Source organism: Herpailurus yagouaroundi, unplaced genomic scaffold (assembly GCF_014898765.1).
Source record: "Herpailurus yagouaroundi ecotype Mexico unplaced genomic scaffold, PumYag 195, whole genome shotgun sequence".
Lineage (NCBI taxonomy): Eukaryota > Metazoa > Chordata > Mammalia > Carnivora > Felidae > Herpailurus > Herpailurus yagouaroundi.
The window spans coordinates 224,237-236,866 of record NW_024412426.1 but is presented as its reverse complement, the minus strand read 5'-3'; the positions used below and the strand labels follow the sequence as shown (position 1 = coordinate 236,866).

Genomic DNA, 12,630 nt, shown 5'->3' with positions numbered 1-12,630 from the left:
GGGTTCTGCGTCTCCCTCTCTCCCTGCCCCTCCCCCGCTTGTGCTCTGTCCGTCTCTCTCTCAAAAATGAGTAAACATTAAAAAAAAATTTTAAAGATATATCCATATACCTATATACACTCAGTTAATCATTTACATGATTTCAGGTCATGCTCCTTAGGGCGGGATGGAAAGGCAGAAAGAAGGACGAAAGACTCAGCACATGGCTTCTTCTAAACTGAGTTCTGAAGTCTCCCCCACCTCTGTTTTTGTTCCTCAGCTCCTCGGGGCCCTAGAGCAGGACGAGCAAGCCCGGCGACAGCGGCTGGCGTACAAGGTAGAACAGCTCATAAATGCCATGTCCCTGTCCATTGAGAGCTGAGCGACGGAGCCTCACGTTCCCGGGAAGAGGGACCCATGCAAGCCGTCACCCTGCGAGTCTCAGAAGAAGGACAAGTGAAGGGGATCAGACCCCAGAGCTTGGTGTCCCCTGAGACCCCATCACGGGGAGAGGGGAGGGCCCCTCTCCCCACGCCAGCCACGTCTCGTCACAGCCGGTTCCCGCAGGGAGAGACCATGGGCGCCGTCCCTCCACAGTGAGAACCAGAGAGAAGCAGGGGCCCAGAGAAGGCGGTTCTTCAAGCCGAGAGGCACGACCTGGGGACAGTTCTGCCTCTGTGACTGCTGCTTTGCATGAAAACTCATTTGATGTATATTGGGGAAATAATGAGAACTTTATTTAATTTTTTTTAAGAAAAGGAAAAAAAAAAAAACCAGAAATAAAACAAAAAGCCTCCCTGTTAATCCCGTCCAACTTCTGTTTCATTCTGATTTCTGCCCCCCTTCCTTCTTCCCTCCCCCCTTCCTCGAGTGACTCCTCTTCCCACATGCCAGAAAAAGCCTGCAAAGAGAACCTGAGAGAAACTGGAGGGAAAACGATCTTTCCCTTCCCCTGGAAATTACGAGAAAATGAGGAGGAGGAGGAGAACGAGCACAAGTTCACCCCAAACGCTTCGCCGAAACGAGGCCAGGAAAACCTGGAATTATCCCGGCAGCCACAGGAGCATGGGAGCTACGGAGCGCGGTGCAGACGGCAGCGCCGCGGAGGGGGCTCAACCCGGCTGGCTGGGCGCAGAGCTTCACCTACCACGCCCCCGTGGGCTCTCATCCCTGGAGAGGAGCTCTGTGTCCGTAGAGTTACCAGCGCTCTTTTGCCACTGCTTTTGTGTTCGTTTTCCTCTTGTTTCATCTCAAACCTCAAGAAGCGAGGAGCTGACCTTTGGTACTTTTCCCTTTGGTGTCGGTAAAGTTACTAGGAGACGCGGCGGACAGCTGGGCCTCTCCCAGACCCGACGCCTGGCCTCCCTGTGGACACCGGGCAGCTTTGCCTTACATCAGTCACGGTCCTGAACCGGGCACCCTGGGGAAAGGGCCTGGAGGTGTGTGGGCCCCCCCCCCCCCCCCGGGAGATTCCATCTGGGAGCTGACTGGGCGACATGGGTATCTGGCTTTAGATTGCACTCCAGTCTGCCCGTGGTTTCTTGGCAATTCGAGAGAAAGCAAAAATCAGACACTGTTTACAGCAAGCAATACTTGAAGAGCGTAGGTTAAAGATGCTGCCGTGTTGATTGTGACGCTTTCTATCGTTTTCTTGTGCCTGCAGAGGGGAGACGGCCCTCCGCTCCTGTGTGGGAGCTCCTGGTCGGCTGAGCCCTGGCCTCAGTAGAAATGACTGTAGCATCCCCACGTTACTGTCTCCTGCCTCTCTCTCTGCCTCTCCTGTCCTCATGAGTTTCAAGGACGAGTGGGTGGCTTCTCACTGGGCTCCTTTCTTTCTCACTCTCTTCTGCTGACACCTAAAACCATGGATGACCCACTCTCCTGAGTGTAGTTTCTAAACCAAGAGACCAAAGCTCCACACCCGGGTCCAAAGGCGCCACGAAAGCCAGCGGGAGTCATGGCTCTGTTGGTGGCAAGACCTAGGTGACCGGGACAGCCACCAGAGTTTCCAGGCCTCCCACACTGGCAAGGATCCAAGCAGGCAGCTCCAGCTTCTCTGTCAGAGCATCAGAGGGAAGGAGAAGGAGGGCGAGAGAAAGGCCAAGGGGTGGGAAGGAGGCAGGCAGGAGAGGACCACCGCTCCCTTCCTACTTTCTACAAGGGCCCGCGGTGCTGAGAAACTGGACCAGGCAGCCCCACAGAGACCAGACCAGGGTCATTTCCTCTGTAATTAACTCTGGGCCCCAGCTTCTCTGTGCCATGATTTACCTCCAAACAATTCCAATTTCCAAAGGTTCTGCTGACCACACTGGATTCCCAGGAAAGGACTGGGGGAGGGGGAGCTCTGCGGGCTGGCTTCCGTCCCCGGCGTGTGGCTGTGGAGTGCCGTGCTAACCACACAGCAGACATCGCCCGGGCTCCTCAGCTCCAGTTTCTTGCCTGAATGCAGCTGACAGAGGGAAAGAGAAAAGCCTTCAGCAAAATACTCAGGAAACTCGCTCTTTTCATTATAATTCACAACCAGCCATGCCAAGGCCACTTTCTTCCGATAATCCACTTCTGCTAAAGTTTCTCTGGACCCTATTAATAGCCTGAAAGAAATACTAATGACTGGCCTTCCGCACTAAGCCAAAGTGTTTGCTCTTCATAGCACCCAAACCTTCTCAGCTTGGAGCCTGTGATTTAGGGCGATGAAAGGAGAGAGGATGTGAGCAAGAGGCATGTGAGCCGGGGACTTGATCCCACCCACAGAAAAATCCCAGCCCGCCCTCCTGTTACATGTGAGCTCCGAGTGAAGGTTTTCTGATCATGCCCCTGCACGGACCAGCATCCGGGGTTTTGTTCCACCAAGAAGGAAAAGGAAGTTTGACGTTTCAACAGCTTCTCAACCAACACTTACCTCTATGCATCTCGGGTGGACACCCGAGTATCAACCAGGAGCTACTTTGGGTGACTATTTGCTGCCCTGGGGCTGTTCCTTGAAGGTGTTTGGAGAGTGGGGAGAAGGATGGGGGATAAGCCAACTGGAGAGTGGAGAGGAGAGGAACCAGAGCTGGCGTGAATGGTCTGGCCACATTCCTCAGGATTCCGTAAGAGTGTGGGGCATGTGGGGACGGCAAAGGAAGTGGCACAGGGGTGTCTCTGAGGAAGGAATTCAAGAAAGGACGACTCAGTGCGACTCAAGTCAGGCCGTGAGGGTGCACACTTGTCAAGCCTTGGCCCTTCTCCAGCTTCCCCTCTGTCCCTCCTCCACCAGCTCTTGGCTTTGGGTCATCAAGAACCGATGGAGTCCGTGCCTGTAGGATGGGGAGAACGGGGAGTCGATGGGCCTCTCTCCTCCCTATTATCCGATTTGGAGATATCTGGAGCTCATGTAAGGAAAAAGTCACAGCCCCCACCCCCCACGAAGCCAGCCATCTTGGAGGGAGGCAGGAAGGGCAATGCCTCTCAAAAACCAACCCAGCTTTGTTGTGTTTCGTTAATCTGCACCAGCGACAGTTCTCTGGAAAAGGCCCCCAGCAATGTGCTTGGCAAGACAGAAGGTGCTCACGGACAAGACGAAGATGGGCGAGATGTCCATTTTGGTGGAGCAGGTCACTTCACCTGGTCTGCTGCCTCTGCCCTCAGCATGGGGGTGGAGGGCAGGTATTTCTGTGTCTGCCCTCCTACCTCTCCCCACAGCACAGCTCTCAAATCATTTCTGATCCACCGCTGCAGAGAGCTCCCCTTCCTTGCAGAGCTCAGTCATTCAAAGTGTGAATCAGCTGTTAACCTCGCTGGAGGGTGGGGACTGGTTCCCACATTCATCCATTCAGGGAACCTTCATACACTGCAGCTATCTGCTAGGCACTGTTCTGGGTGCTGAAACACAGCCACGAATAAGACCAAGAAGGAAGGACCTTCCAGCAGATTTACACTCTCCAGGCTACTGGTCCCTGCCACCAACTTAGTGGGTAAATTCTCCCCCACCACCTGCAGAGGGCATGAGTTGTGCAGAAAAGGGACCGGAAGAAGGAAGAAAGTGGACCAACCCAGCTGCCTTACCTTATTCTGGGGACATTCCTTGTGCAGTGAGAGGCTCTATCATTTCTCCTGCGCTGTCCCTTCTGGTGGCGCGTCCCCTGCTGCTTGAGCTCCTGACCTTTCTTCATTTCCACCAAATGGGGACAAGAAATAGCGTTCAAGGCCTCTGGCCCTGCTGAGCATGAAGCAGAAGCGATGGATGGGTGTGCTGGCCTAAAAATGATCCGGGCAGAACAAAAAGAGAGTGTCTGAAAGCCTCTGGCTGAGAAATCTCCAGGTGCATCCCAGTTGCCACACAGGCCCCCATTAACCTGCAGCAGGTAAACACTGGGCCAGCAGCCGCCCTGGGGGGAGGCCATTTTTCCCCCAGGCACACTGTGCTGCATCTGAGGTGCCTGGAGCCTGGCTACTGACGGGAAAGAGCCGAGGCTCTTGGGGCAGGGGGAAGGGGAGCGGTGAGAAAATGCAAAACAGCCTCATCGTTACAGGGCTGTGGCAGCAGATCTCGCGGGAAGATGGGGAGATGAAGTTCAGGGCCTTGTCTCTGGAACAAGCTTTGAAAAAATGGCAGGATCCCCTTCCTAACTCCAGAGTCTCTCTTCTCGGTCTCCTGACTTTCTCCTGGTTTCCCCAGAGGAGGAAGTTTTAGCACCCGGGCCTCAGTGTTACCATGAATGAAAGTTTCACTCTTGGTATCAGGGATGCCCTAGTTGCTGACTGATCGAGATCACTGCTTGTCAAACAGGGCCCCAGCCCAACAAGCAGACTGGAGATTCTGGGCTTCTCGTGGATGTCTGTCTCCTTCTCCTCGCTGTAACAGGGCTCCACCTTCAGACGGGGCTCTGTTCTTTCTGCTGTGAAGCTTACTCCTCCTGTCTAGCCTCCGGGAAGATGGGAGGCACCTTTGGACATCAGTCAAGGCCCTGCCTTTGGCTTTATTTGCCCTCTATGTTGACATTTCAAGTGGAGAACATAGTGGAATGTGGTCCCCCTCCATACAGGGCAGACATTAGCAAGTCTGTTGGGGAACAAGGGACAAGCCCACGAAACTAGGGACCTGAGCCCACCTGCCTCTCCCCCCAACTTCTCCTACCCAAACTCACTCTTCTTGACACACTGGAATCTGTATTATATATATTTTTAAGAAAATACAATGATAGTTGTCTGGTTTTGTTGTTTTTACAGGTGTTGTGGAAAAAAAACTGTAAGAAAATTAAGTATTTAAAATGTTCCAATAAAATGGGGTTTTTTTTTTGGTTATTCTAATATATTATTGTGTACCTATTGTAAATACGAAACACTCCTATTTTGCAAGCCAAGGACACCATTTGTACTGTTGTTATATATAAATAAAGTTTACTGGATAAAAAAAAAAAACCCACCTTCTATCTTCAAATAAACCTGGTTGTTCAGCCACATAGACGCCGAATAACATTTCACAGGCATATACAAGAAGCAAGTTACTCATGGGAAGATGAGCTAAGTTGTTTTAACGGACTTCTAGAATTCTCTCTGGAACCAGAGCTTAGTAATGTCCAGTCATCATCATCAACACACACACACACACACACACACACACACACACACACTCTGCTTCAGCCTGTACCAATAGGTGAACACTGCCCCCTAGCCCCAAGACCCCAGAATACAGGGGTTTTTTTTTTCCAACAAAAGACAGATGGTGCAGACACTTTGGGTTGAGACCATTTGCCAGGGAAGAATGAGGTCTCAGGAGAATGAGGAGATCCATCCCTAGTCCTTCCTGAAATTTACATTCATTCATATGTACAAAACATTTATTGAGCGTGATGTATGGCATCATGGCACGGTGGGGTGGGAATCATAAATGAAGAACATATGATCCTTTTCCCCTCATCAACCTTCTAGGGTGGTGAAAAGCGCAAGGATTCTGAAAAAGGAATGTCTTGGCCACACCACGAGAAGGGTGTTTTTGTGGTTTTCCTTTCATTTTCAGTTAAGAGATTAAGAATAAATCAGGGAGTGATGCCAGAAAGTGTGTGCCTTTAGATCCAGCACGGGCAGGGTGTGGGAGGGGAGGGAGAGGGTGGGCCCTGGCCCCCGGGATCAGTTGGGCTGATGGGGAGTCCAGTCAAATAGCCTGAGAGGTAGGGAGTTGATGGGTTGACCTGAGGATGCCACACCCCTTCCTCTCTTCTGTGCTTCCGTTTTTCTCTTTCTCTCTCTGGTACCCCAAAATGTCCACTCTCGGCAGGTAAAAGGAGGAGATGAAGTTAGCCCAAGAGACTGTCAATCTGACATCTCAGAAAACTGTGTGCCAGGAAACCACTGAGGGCTCTCTTTACGATGTTGAGGTCAGAACTCTTTTCCGGGCACACAGGCTTGAGCTCACGTCAAGAGTAGAGGCTTCTGAAGGATGAGGTGCAGCCCTGCCCTTAGCGGGCCTCCAATCTGCTGGGGGAGACAGCCTCTGCCTTCAAGGTGCCTCCAGCCTGATGGCGGAGACACGGACCCTGCTCTCAAATACAGCCTCGTCTCATGCGGATGCCAACACGTGGGTGAATGGGGCCTGGGACTCAAAGCACCAAATCATATAAATAGGTGCATGTACCTAAATACAGTGCTTGCTGGGGTTATAGACTTGTCATGGACTCAAAGGGAGAATCTCTGCTACGAGTTTTCAGTCCTTTCTCCGCAGCGTCTGAGTTTATGAGGTTTGTGCGCATGCACGTGGGGACACACACACACACACACACACACACACACTGTTCCCTGAGAGACAGGAGAGATGCAAATGGTCGTCCCGAGGGTGAGGAAATGCAAACACAACACCCTGAAGAGCCTGGAGAAGAGCACAGTGCTGGGGCCTGTGTATAATTAGGACACTGTTTTCCACTGCACAGAGGGTTTTGTTGGTGAGTGCAGAAACCAACATAAAGCATCCTCCGCTTCTGTTTTAAACGCAGACCTAGAGCACTGGAGGCCCTCTGTTCCACCACAGGGGGAAAGGTGCAATCATTTCATGCGGCCCTGGTGAGCCCCATGGCCTGTGCCCATGTGGGGCAGGGGCAGTCAGATGGGGTCGGCTGCACTGGGACACTGGGCCTCGTGGATTCGATGGAGGGGGCCATTTCTCTGTTTCCCCAATCTTCTTGCGCCTCCCTGTCTCTTCCCTCAGCAACTTGGACTTCAGGCACCTCTATTATTAAATATCTGCTGCAGGAACTACCTTCCTCAGGGAAGGAAGAGATGGGGGAGGAGGGAATCTACAGGTGCCTGTCAGGGAAGGAAGCGACGGGGAATCTACGGGTGTCTGTCTGTCCCGCTCTCTGTCATAGGCCCAGGACAGAGCACGGTGAGGGTCCAGCCCACGGCAGATGCCAGTAAGAATGTTCGGAAAGAATGAATGATTGAACAAACACGGTTTGGGGACCACCTACCGTATTCCAGGTACTAGAACATCTCCTCCTATGGTAGGCGTGTTCCATTTTTGTAGTCTGAGGCTCAGACAGGTTAAGGGATTTGCTGAAGGTCACACAGCGACTGCAGAGTTCGGACTGCATGTTCTTTCCACAGCACTACGCTGCCTTTCGTTAGCTCTAGACCATTTAATACTCGGAAGTCTTCCCCAGAAACGAGTCCTCCCTCTTGTCACAAGCAGGTGCTGTGGGAGCACTGGTCAGCCTTCGCTAACATTCATATTTGTCAATACAGCCTCTGTCTATTCATCACTCGCAGGGAGCACGACACTGGATTAGGCACTGTCAGACGTGTAGACGGGAAAAGAAAGCTAAGCTTTTAAGTTGCAACTTTCCCAGAATGTACAGTCTAATGTCAATACCGAATCATTATTCTAAGAGAAAAGGACCCATCCCTTTTCTTAATGGGAATGACATACCATTTTCACTATAAGTGCAAAAGAATGTCACCGAACTGCAGCCGTAGGATGATCAGAGAGCTGGGCCCCTCAACTGAGGAAACCCCTGCGCGATCCATAAGCCACTCGGAGAACCCGGGGAAGTAGGGACTGCTGGAAATCTGTGCCTGATCAACGACACCATGAGCTGATCACACCTCTCAGCTCAGCGAGCGAGCGGAAACACAGAGGAGGCTCCCACCTTATTTGGCTGCTAGAAGCTTGGAGCCAAATTCGTGGCCCACCGTGGCACACATTCAGGACCTTGTGATGCATATGCGATTGTGATATTCATCCTACTCCTGATTCTGCTCTATCTCTATCTATCCTTATTCCTCATTCTTCTCTCTCTTCTTTTCCCTTTTCTCCTTTCGAGATAGAGTTCGTGAATCTATCCCTGGCTAAGAGCATAGGACTTGGATTCAGATTGCCTGGGGTTGAATTCCCCTCCCGTGCTGTGTGATCTGGGACAAGCTGCAGAACCTGTGTATCAATTCTCCAATCTATAAAATGGGGATACTATATATTAAATAGGGCTTTTGAATGGCTTCAGTAAGATAATGTATATAATGGACTCCATAGATACTATTATAGATAAATGAGGGAAAGTATTAAGCATCCATCCTTCCTTTATAGGCCGTCCAGTAGGACCTACAGGCAGGAGGAAATGAGAGTCTCTGGCTGTGGGAAGAAACTGAATTAATGCTCATACGTTTCACAAAGGCAACTGGTGCCTGGGAGTTAGGCCTTTAGGAGCCTAGGCATGGATGTTGACCAAGGAAAATGGGAGATGAATCAAGGCTTTACCCAAAGGCAAAAACAACCATGAAGCAGCCAGGAAATCTGCTAAAAGCACATAGAAAGTAGCACAGAGAAGTGACTCCAGCCAACCCCCATGTACTCAAGCTACAGACAGAGTCCAGCAGGTTCCAAAGTCAGTAGGTGGCTTCCTGAGAGCTTGAGGAGGGCCCGGGTCCAAAAAGTGTTTGGGGTCTAGTAGGAAAGGTGAGCCTTCACCCAGAGAGCCAAGGGGCAGGTCAGGCCCTCAGGCCCAGAGAAGGGGCCCCAGAGAAGGGCACATAGGCTAGAAACAGTGGACATAGATCCCAGGAGGGCCGATTCCCAGCGAGAAGCCAGGGCAGCAGAGTAGGAGAAGAAATGAAGTGCTCACCAGACCTGGGAGGGGTGCTTTTCCTAATCTCCCATCAGGGACAAGTCTGGACACCTCCCTCCCCAGTTGGATCCAGGTAAGTGTATGAGTCACGGTTTCCCAGAGAACGAGAACCAACAGAGCAATACGGTGCGGGTCCAGGCATTGGCGTGTATGCATAGGGATGTATGTGGGGAGGAGGGTAGATCGACAGAGACTTTCTGGAACTGGTTCACACGCGAGTCTGAAGTCTGCAGGGCAGGCCGGCTGGCAATGCAGGCAAGAGCTGATGTTGCAGTCTCGAGCCCAGACGCTGTCTGGAGGCAGAATTTATTCTTCTTTGGGAACCTCACTGTGACTCTTAAGGCGTTCAGCTGTTAGATGAGTCCTCCCCATACTGTGAAGGGCAATCTGCTTTATTCAAAGTCTACTGTTTATAAATCCTACTTACATCTAAAAACTACCCCCCTTGTTTTGAGAGACAAGGAGAGAACACGAACGCACATGCAAGCAAGTAGGGAAGGCACAGAGAGAGAGAGAGGGGGAGACAGGGTCTTAAGCAGGCTTCACGCCCAGCGCAGAGCCCGCCGCAGGGCTCGATCTCACGACCATGAGGTCAAGACCTGAGTGGAAATCAAGAGTTGGACACTTAACCAACTGAGCCGCCCAGGCGGCCCTGAAAAGAACCTTTGCAGCAACATTGGGACTGGTGTTTGACCGCACAAGTGGGCATCATAGTCTAGCTGAGCTGCTCCGTTAAATTAACCATCACAATGAGGAAAAAACCACTTCCTGTCAAACACTGAGGCGAAACTCCGTGTAAGGGAATCTCTAAATCCATCTACTTGGATGCTTTTTTTTTTTTCTTTTAAATTGTGGTGAAATATACATAACGGAAAATGTACCATCTTAACCATTGTTAAGCGTACAGTTCAGGCACATTAAGTACATTTACATTGTTGTGCTTCTATCACCTCCATCCATCTCTAGAACTCATTTCATCTTGCAACACTCTGTATCCATTAAACAATAACTCCCTGTGCTCCTCTCCCCAAGCCCCTGACGTCCACTATTTTACAACGTGATGCTTTTTTTTTTTAAATCTGATTTCTTTCACTCTTAATTTCCTGGTATAAACTGCTTTTGAAAAATCCCAATCGTTGCTGGCAAAGCACAGAAGAAAAGGGACGAACGTCAACGAGGTTGGCAGTGACCTCGAGGCCAAGACTGGCAAAGGGACGGTGAGGGTTCCAACTCCAGACTGGGGAAGAGGGGCTGACTCTCTGAGTCATCACGGGGAACAATAGAAAGTGGGAAAAACCAGAAACCATTCCGTTTTCTGGCTTTTCTCCTGAATGCTCATAAATGTCCGTCATCCTAGTCCATTTACAAGAGCCCCACCAAGAAGCATACCCCAGGAACTAGTACCAAAAAAGTTAGTTGTTTAATCCCCAAGAGTAGTGCGGAATTCCGTGATTCCAGGTCCGTCTTCCGAGTCTCATCTTTCCTTTGGCTCCCCATCTTCATTTGGCTCAACTTCTCAGTTGCTGGCTGTCGCCTCAAGTGCCCCTGACTCTGAGGATGCATTTTAGAAAAGCTGAGCCTGGCGCTCTGGTGGGTCCGAAACACCCCCAGCTCCCCGGGAGGGGAACCCGAGGGGGCGGGCCCGGGAGGGTAGGAAGGGAGCCCTCCATCCATGCGCTGCCACAGTCTGCCTCCACCCCCACCCAGGACGACCCACAGTGATTCTAAAGGGCCCCAAACCACAATGGGAGCTAAATCCCAGCTGACAACAGCAAACCTCGAGCTTCGGGGACTACAGGAACTCTCCTCCTCTTCTTTTACGTTAGAGGCAGCTCTTAGCCTCCATCGCAACTCGGTGTCCCTGTAAGGAGGGTAAGGACACAGACAGAGAACAGAAGCAGACGTCGTCACTCCTCTCGGCCAATTCCCCCAGTGTTGGGGTCCCGAGTTCTTCGTCAACCTTGTTGAATGGGGTAAGGTAAGGTACAAGGGGAGGAGACGTGCACACACGGGCGAGCTAAATGGAGGCTCAGAGAGAATACAGAACAAATCCAGAATCGCGCTGAGGTTAGTGGCATCCTTGGGACTTGACCCCAGGTCTTCACAAGCTGTGGCATCAGTGGTCTTCAGGGTTTATTAAATGGGCCTCATCTGTTCCAGCACAGAGCGCTCCCAGAGACAGCCTGTGACAACAGCACTCAAGTTTTCTGGGTCCTCAGTCCTGTGCCAGCCAAGCGAGGGCAACCCACAGCAACCCACAAGACTTCTGGAAGGGTGGGTCAGGCCACCGAGTCAGCGTGCTCAGGAGTCCGCCCCAGCCACTGGGCCTGTCCCCTCCTGAAGCCCTAATCCACCGCTAACTCACGTGGGTGACCTTGACAAATCCTTTGCCTTTGTTCCATCTCAGCTTTCTCCTTTATAAATTGAAGGGGCTTAGAAAAGATCAGTCGTTTTCAACTTTTTACCAAAGAAAGGCTCATACAGAATCCAGATCCAAGTGGAGTGGCCCTGGTGGAGATAGAGACAGGGAGCCAAGCCCCACCCCCCTGCACCTCCCCTTCCTGCCCCAGGTCTCCGCCCACCTCCGCCTCCCACGTCGCACCCTGAATTGCCCCCTGAGCAAACTGTAAGGACTCCAAGGAGGAAGGTGGCCACCAAGGGGCCACCCTCCTCCCTACCAGAGTGAGGTGCCTCTGACCCACAACCGAGGTGTCGACCAGGTAGAGGGAAGTGCCAAAGGTCAAAGCAGAATCCAAATTCAAACCTCAACCTCAGATCCAAGGAACTGCGAGGAGAGCAAGGGCCAAATACAGAGCCAACATGGAGATAGTGATTTCAGATAGGGTAAAGCTGGAATAGCCAAGAGACAACAGTCCGAGGGGCTTGGAGCAACGCCAGAGTTGAGAGTGAAGGATGAAGTTGCTTTTGATAGACTTCCAGCCCCCCAGGAGGGGAATTTTGCATTCCTGCAAGGAGCTTCCATGGGCAAGCATCCACGTCCCCGAATCCAGCCTCGGCTCTTTTCTCCAAATCCTCAGCAGTGTCCCCGTGTCAGGAAGTGGTCCATAGAGCACAGGGGCAGAGTCCCTTAAGCCTTCTGAGCAAAGAAACAAAAGTCACTGAGTCCTGGGGCACTTGTTTCCTATCTCCGGAGAACCAACAAGATTCCTGCTAAACGAGGAATCTTTAGCAAGGGAGAGAGAACAAGGGAGAGGCCTGGGGGGGGGGGGGGGGAGGGTGGTTCTGGGTGTGGGGGGAGGTTGAGAGAGACCCTGAGGCACCACCCGAGGAGGAAGAAGGAGAGACGTGGACTCCGAGGTTGCTGCAACCAATCTGTTTACACTTGAATGAAGACCCACGAGGAAGGGTTTTGAGATTTATTTAACCGTTACTGGCCCCCGGTCTGTTCTCTTGTAAACCCTGCCTGTTTTCATCTGGTGAAGAGCTGAGAGGGTCTTAAGAATGCATGGGGACTGTGCTGGCGAGAGCCAGGCTCCCAACCAGAGCTGACCTGCAAACTGGACAGCTGGTAACGAGACAGAGGAGCCGGCCAAGTTCC

At 51.7% G+C, this 12,630-nt stretch overlaps 1 protein-coding gene and 1 long non-coding RNA gene across 2 annotated transcripts in view; one reads left to right on the top strand and one right to left on the bottom strand.

Moving 5' to 3' along the window:
- Positions 1-793, top strand: part of PLXNA2 (plexin A2) — a 191,433-nt gene extending 190,640 nt beyond the window's left edge. The window contains exon 31 of the mRNA XM_040446320.1: positions 260-793. Coding sequence (XP_040302254.1) covers positions 260-361 — 102 coding nt within the window. The 3' untranslated portion in view covers positions 362-793. The remainder of the gene's footprint in view (positions 1-259) is intronic.
- A 9,679-nt stretch (positions 794-10,472) lies between these two features.
- Positions 10,473-11,582, bottom strand: LOC121011677 (uncharacterized). Its single transcript, XR_005781687.1, has 2 exons — positions 10,849-11,582; positions 10,473-10,622 (listed from the first exon to the last, which is right to left on the bottom strand). It is a non-coding gene; the product is annotated as an uncharacterized LOC121011677 (long non-coding RNA).
- Positions 11,583-12,630: the final 1,048 nt, after the last annotated feature.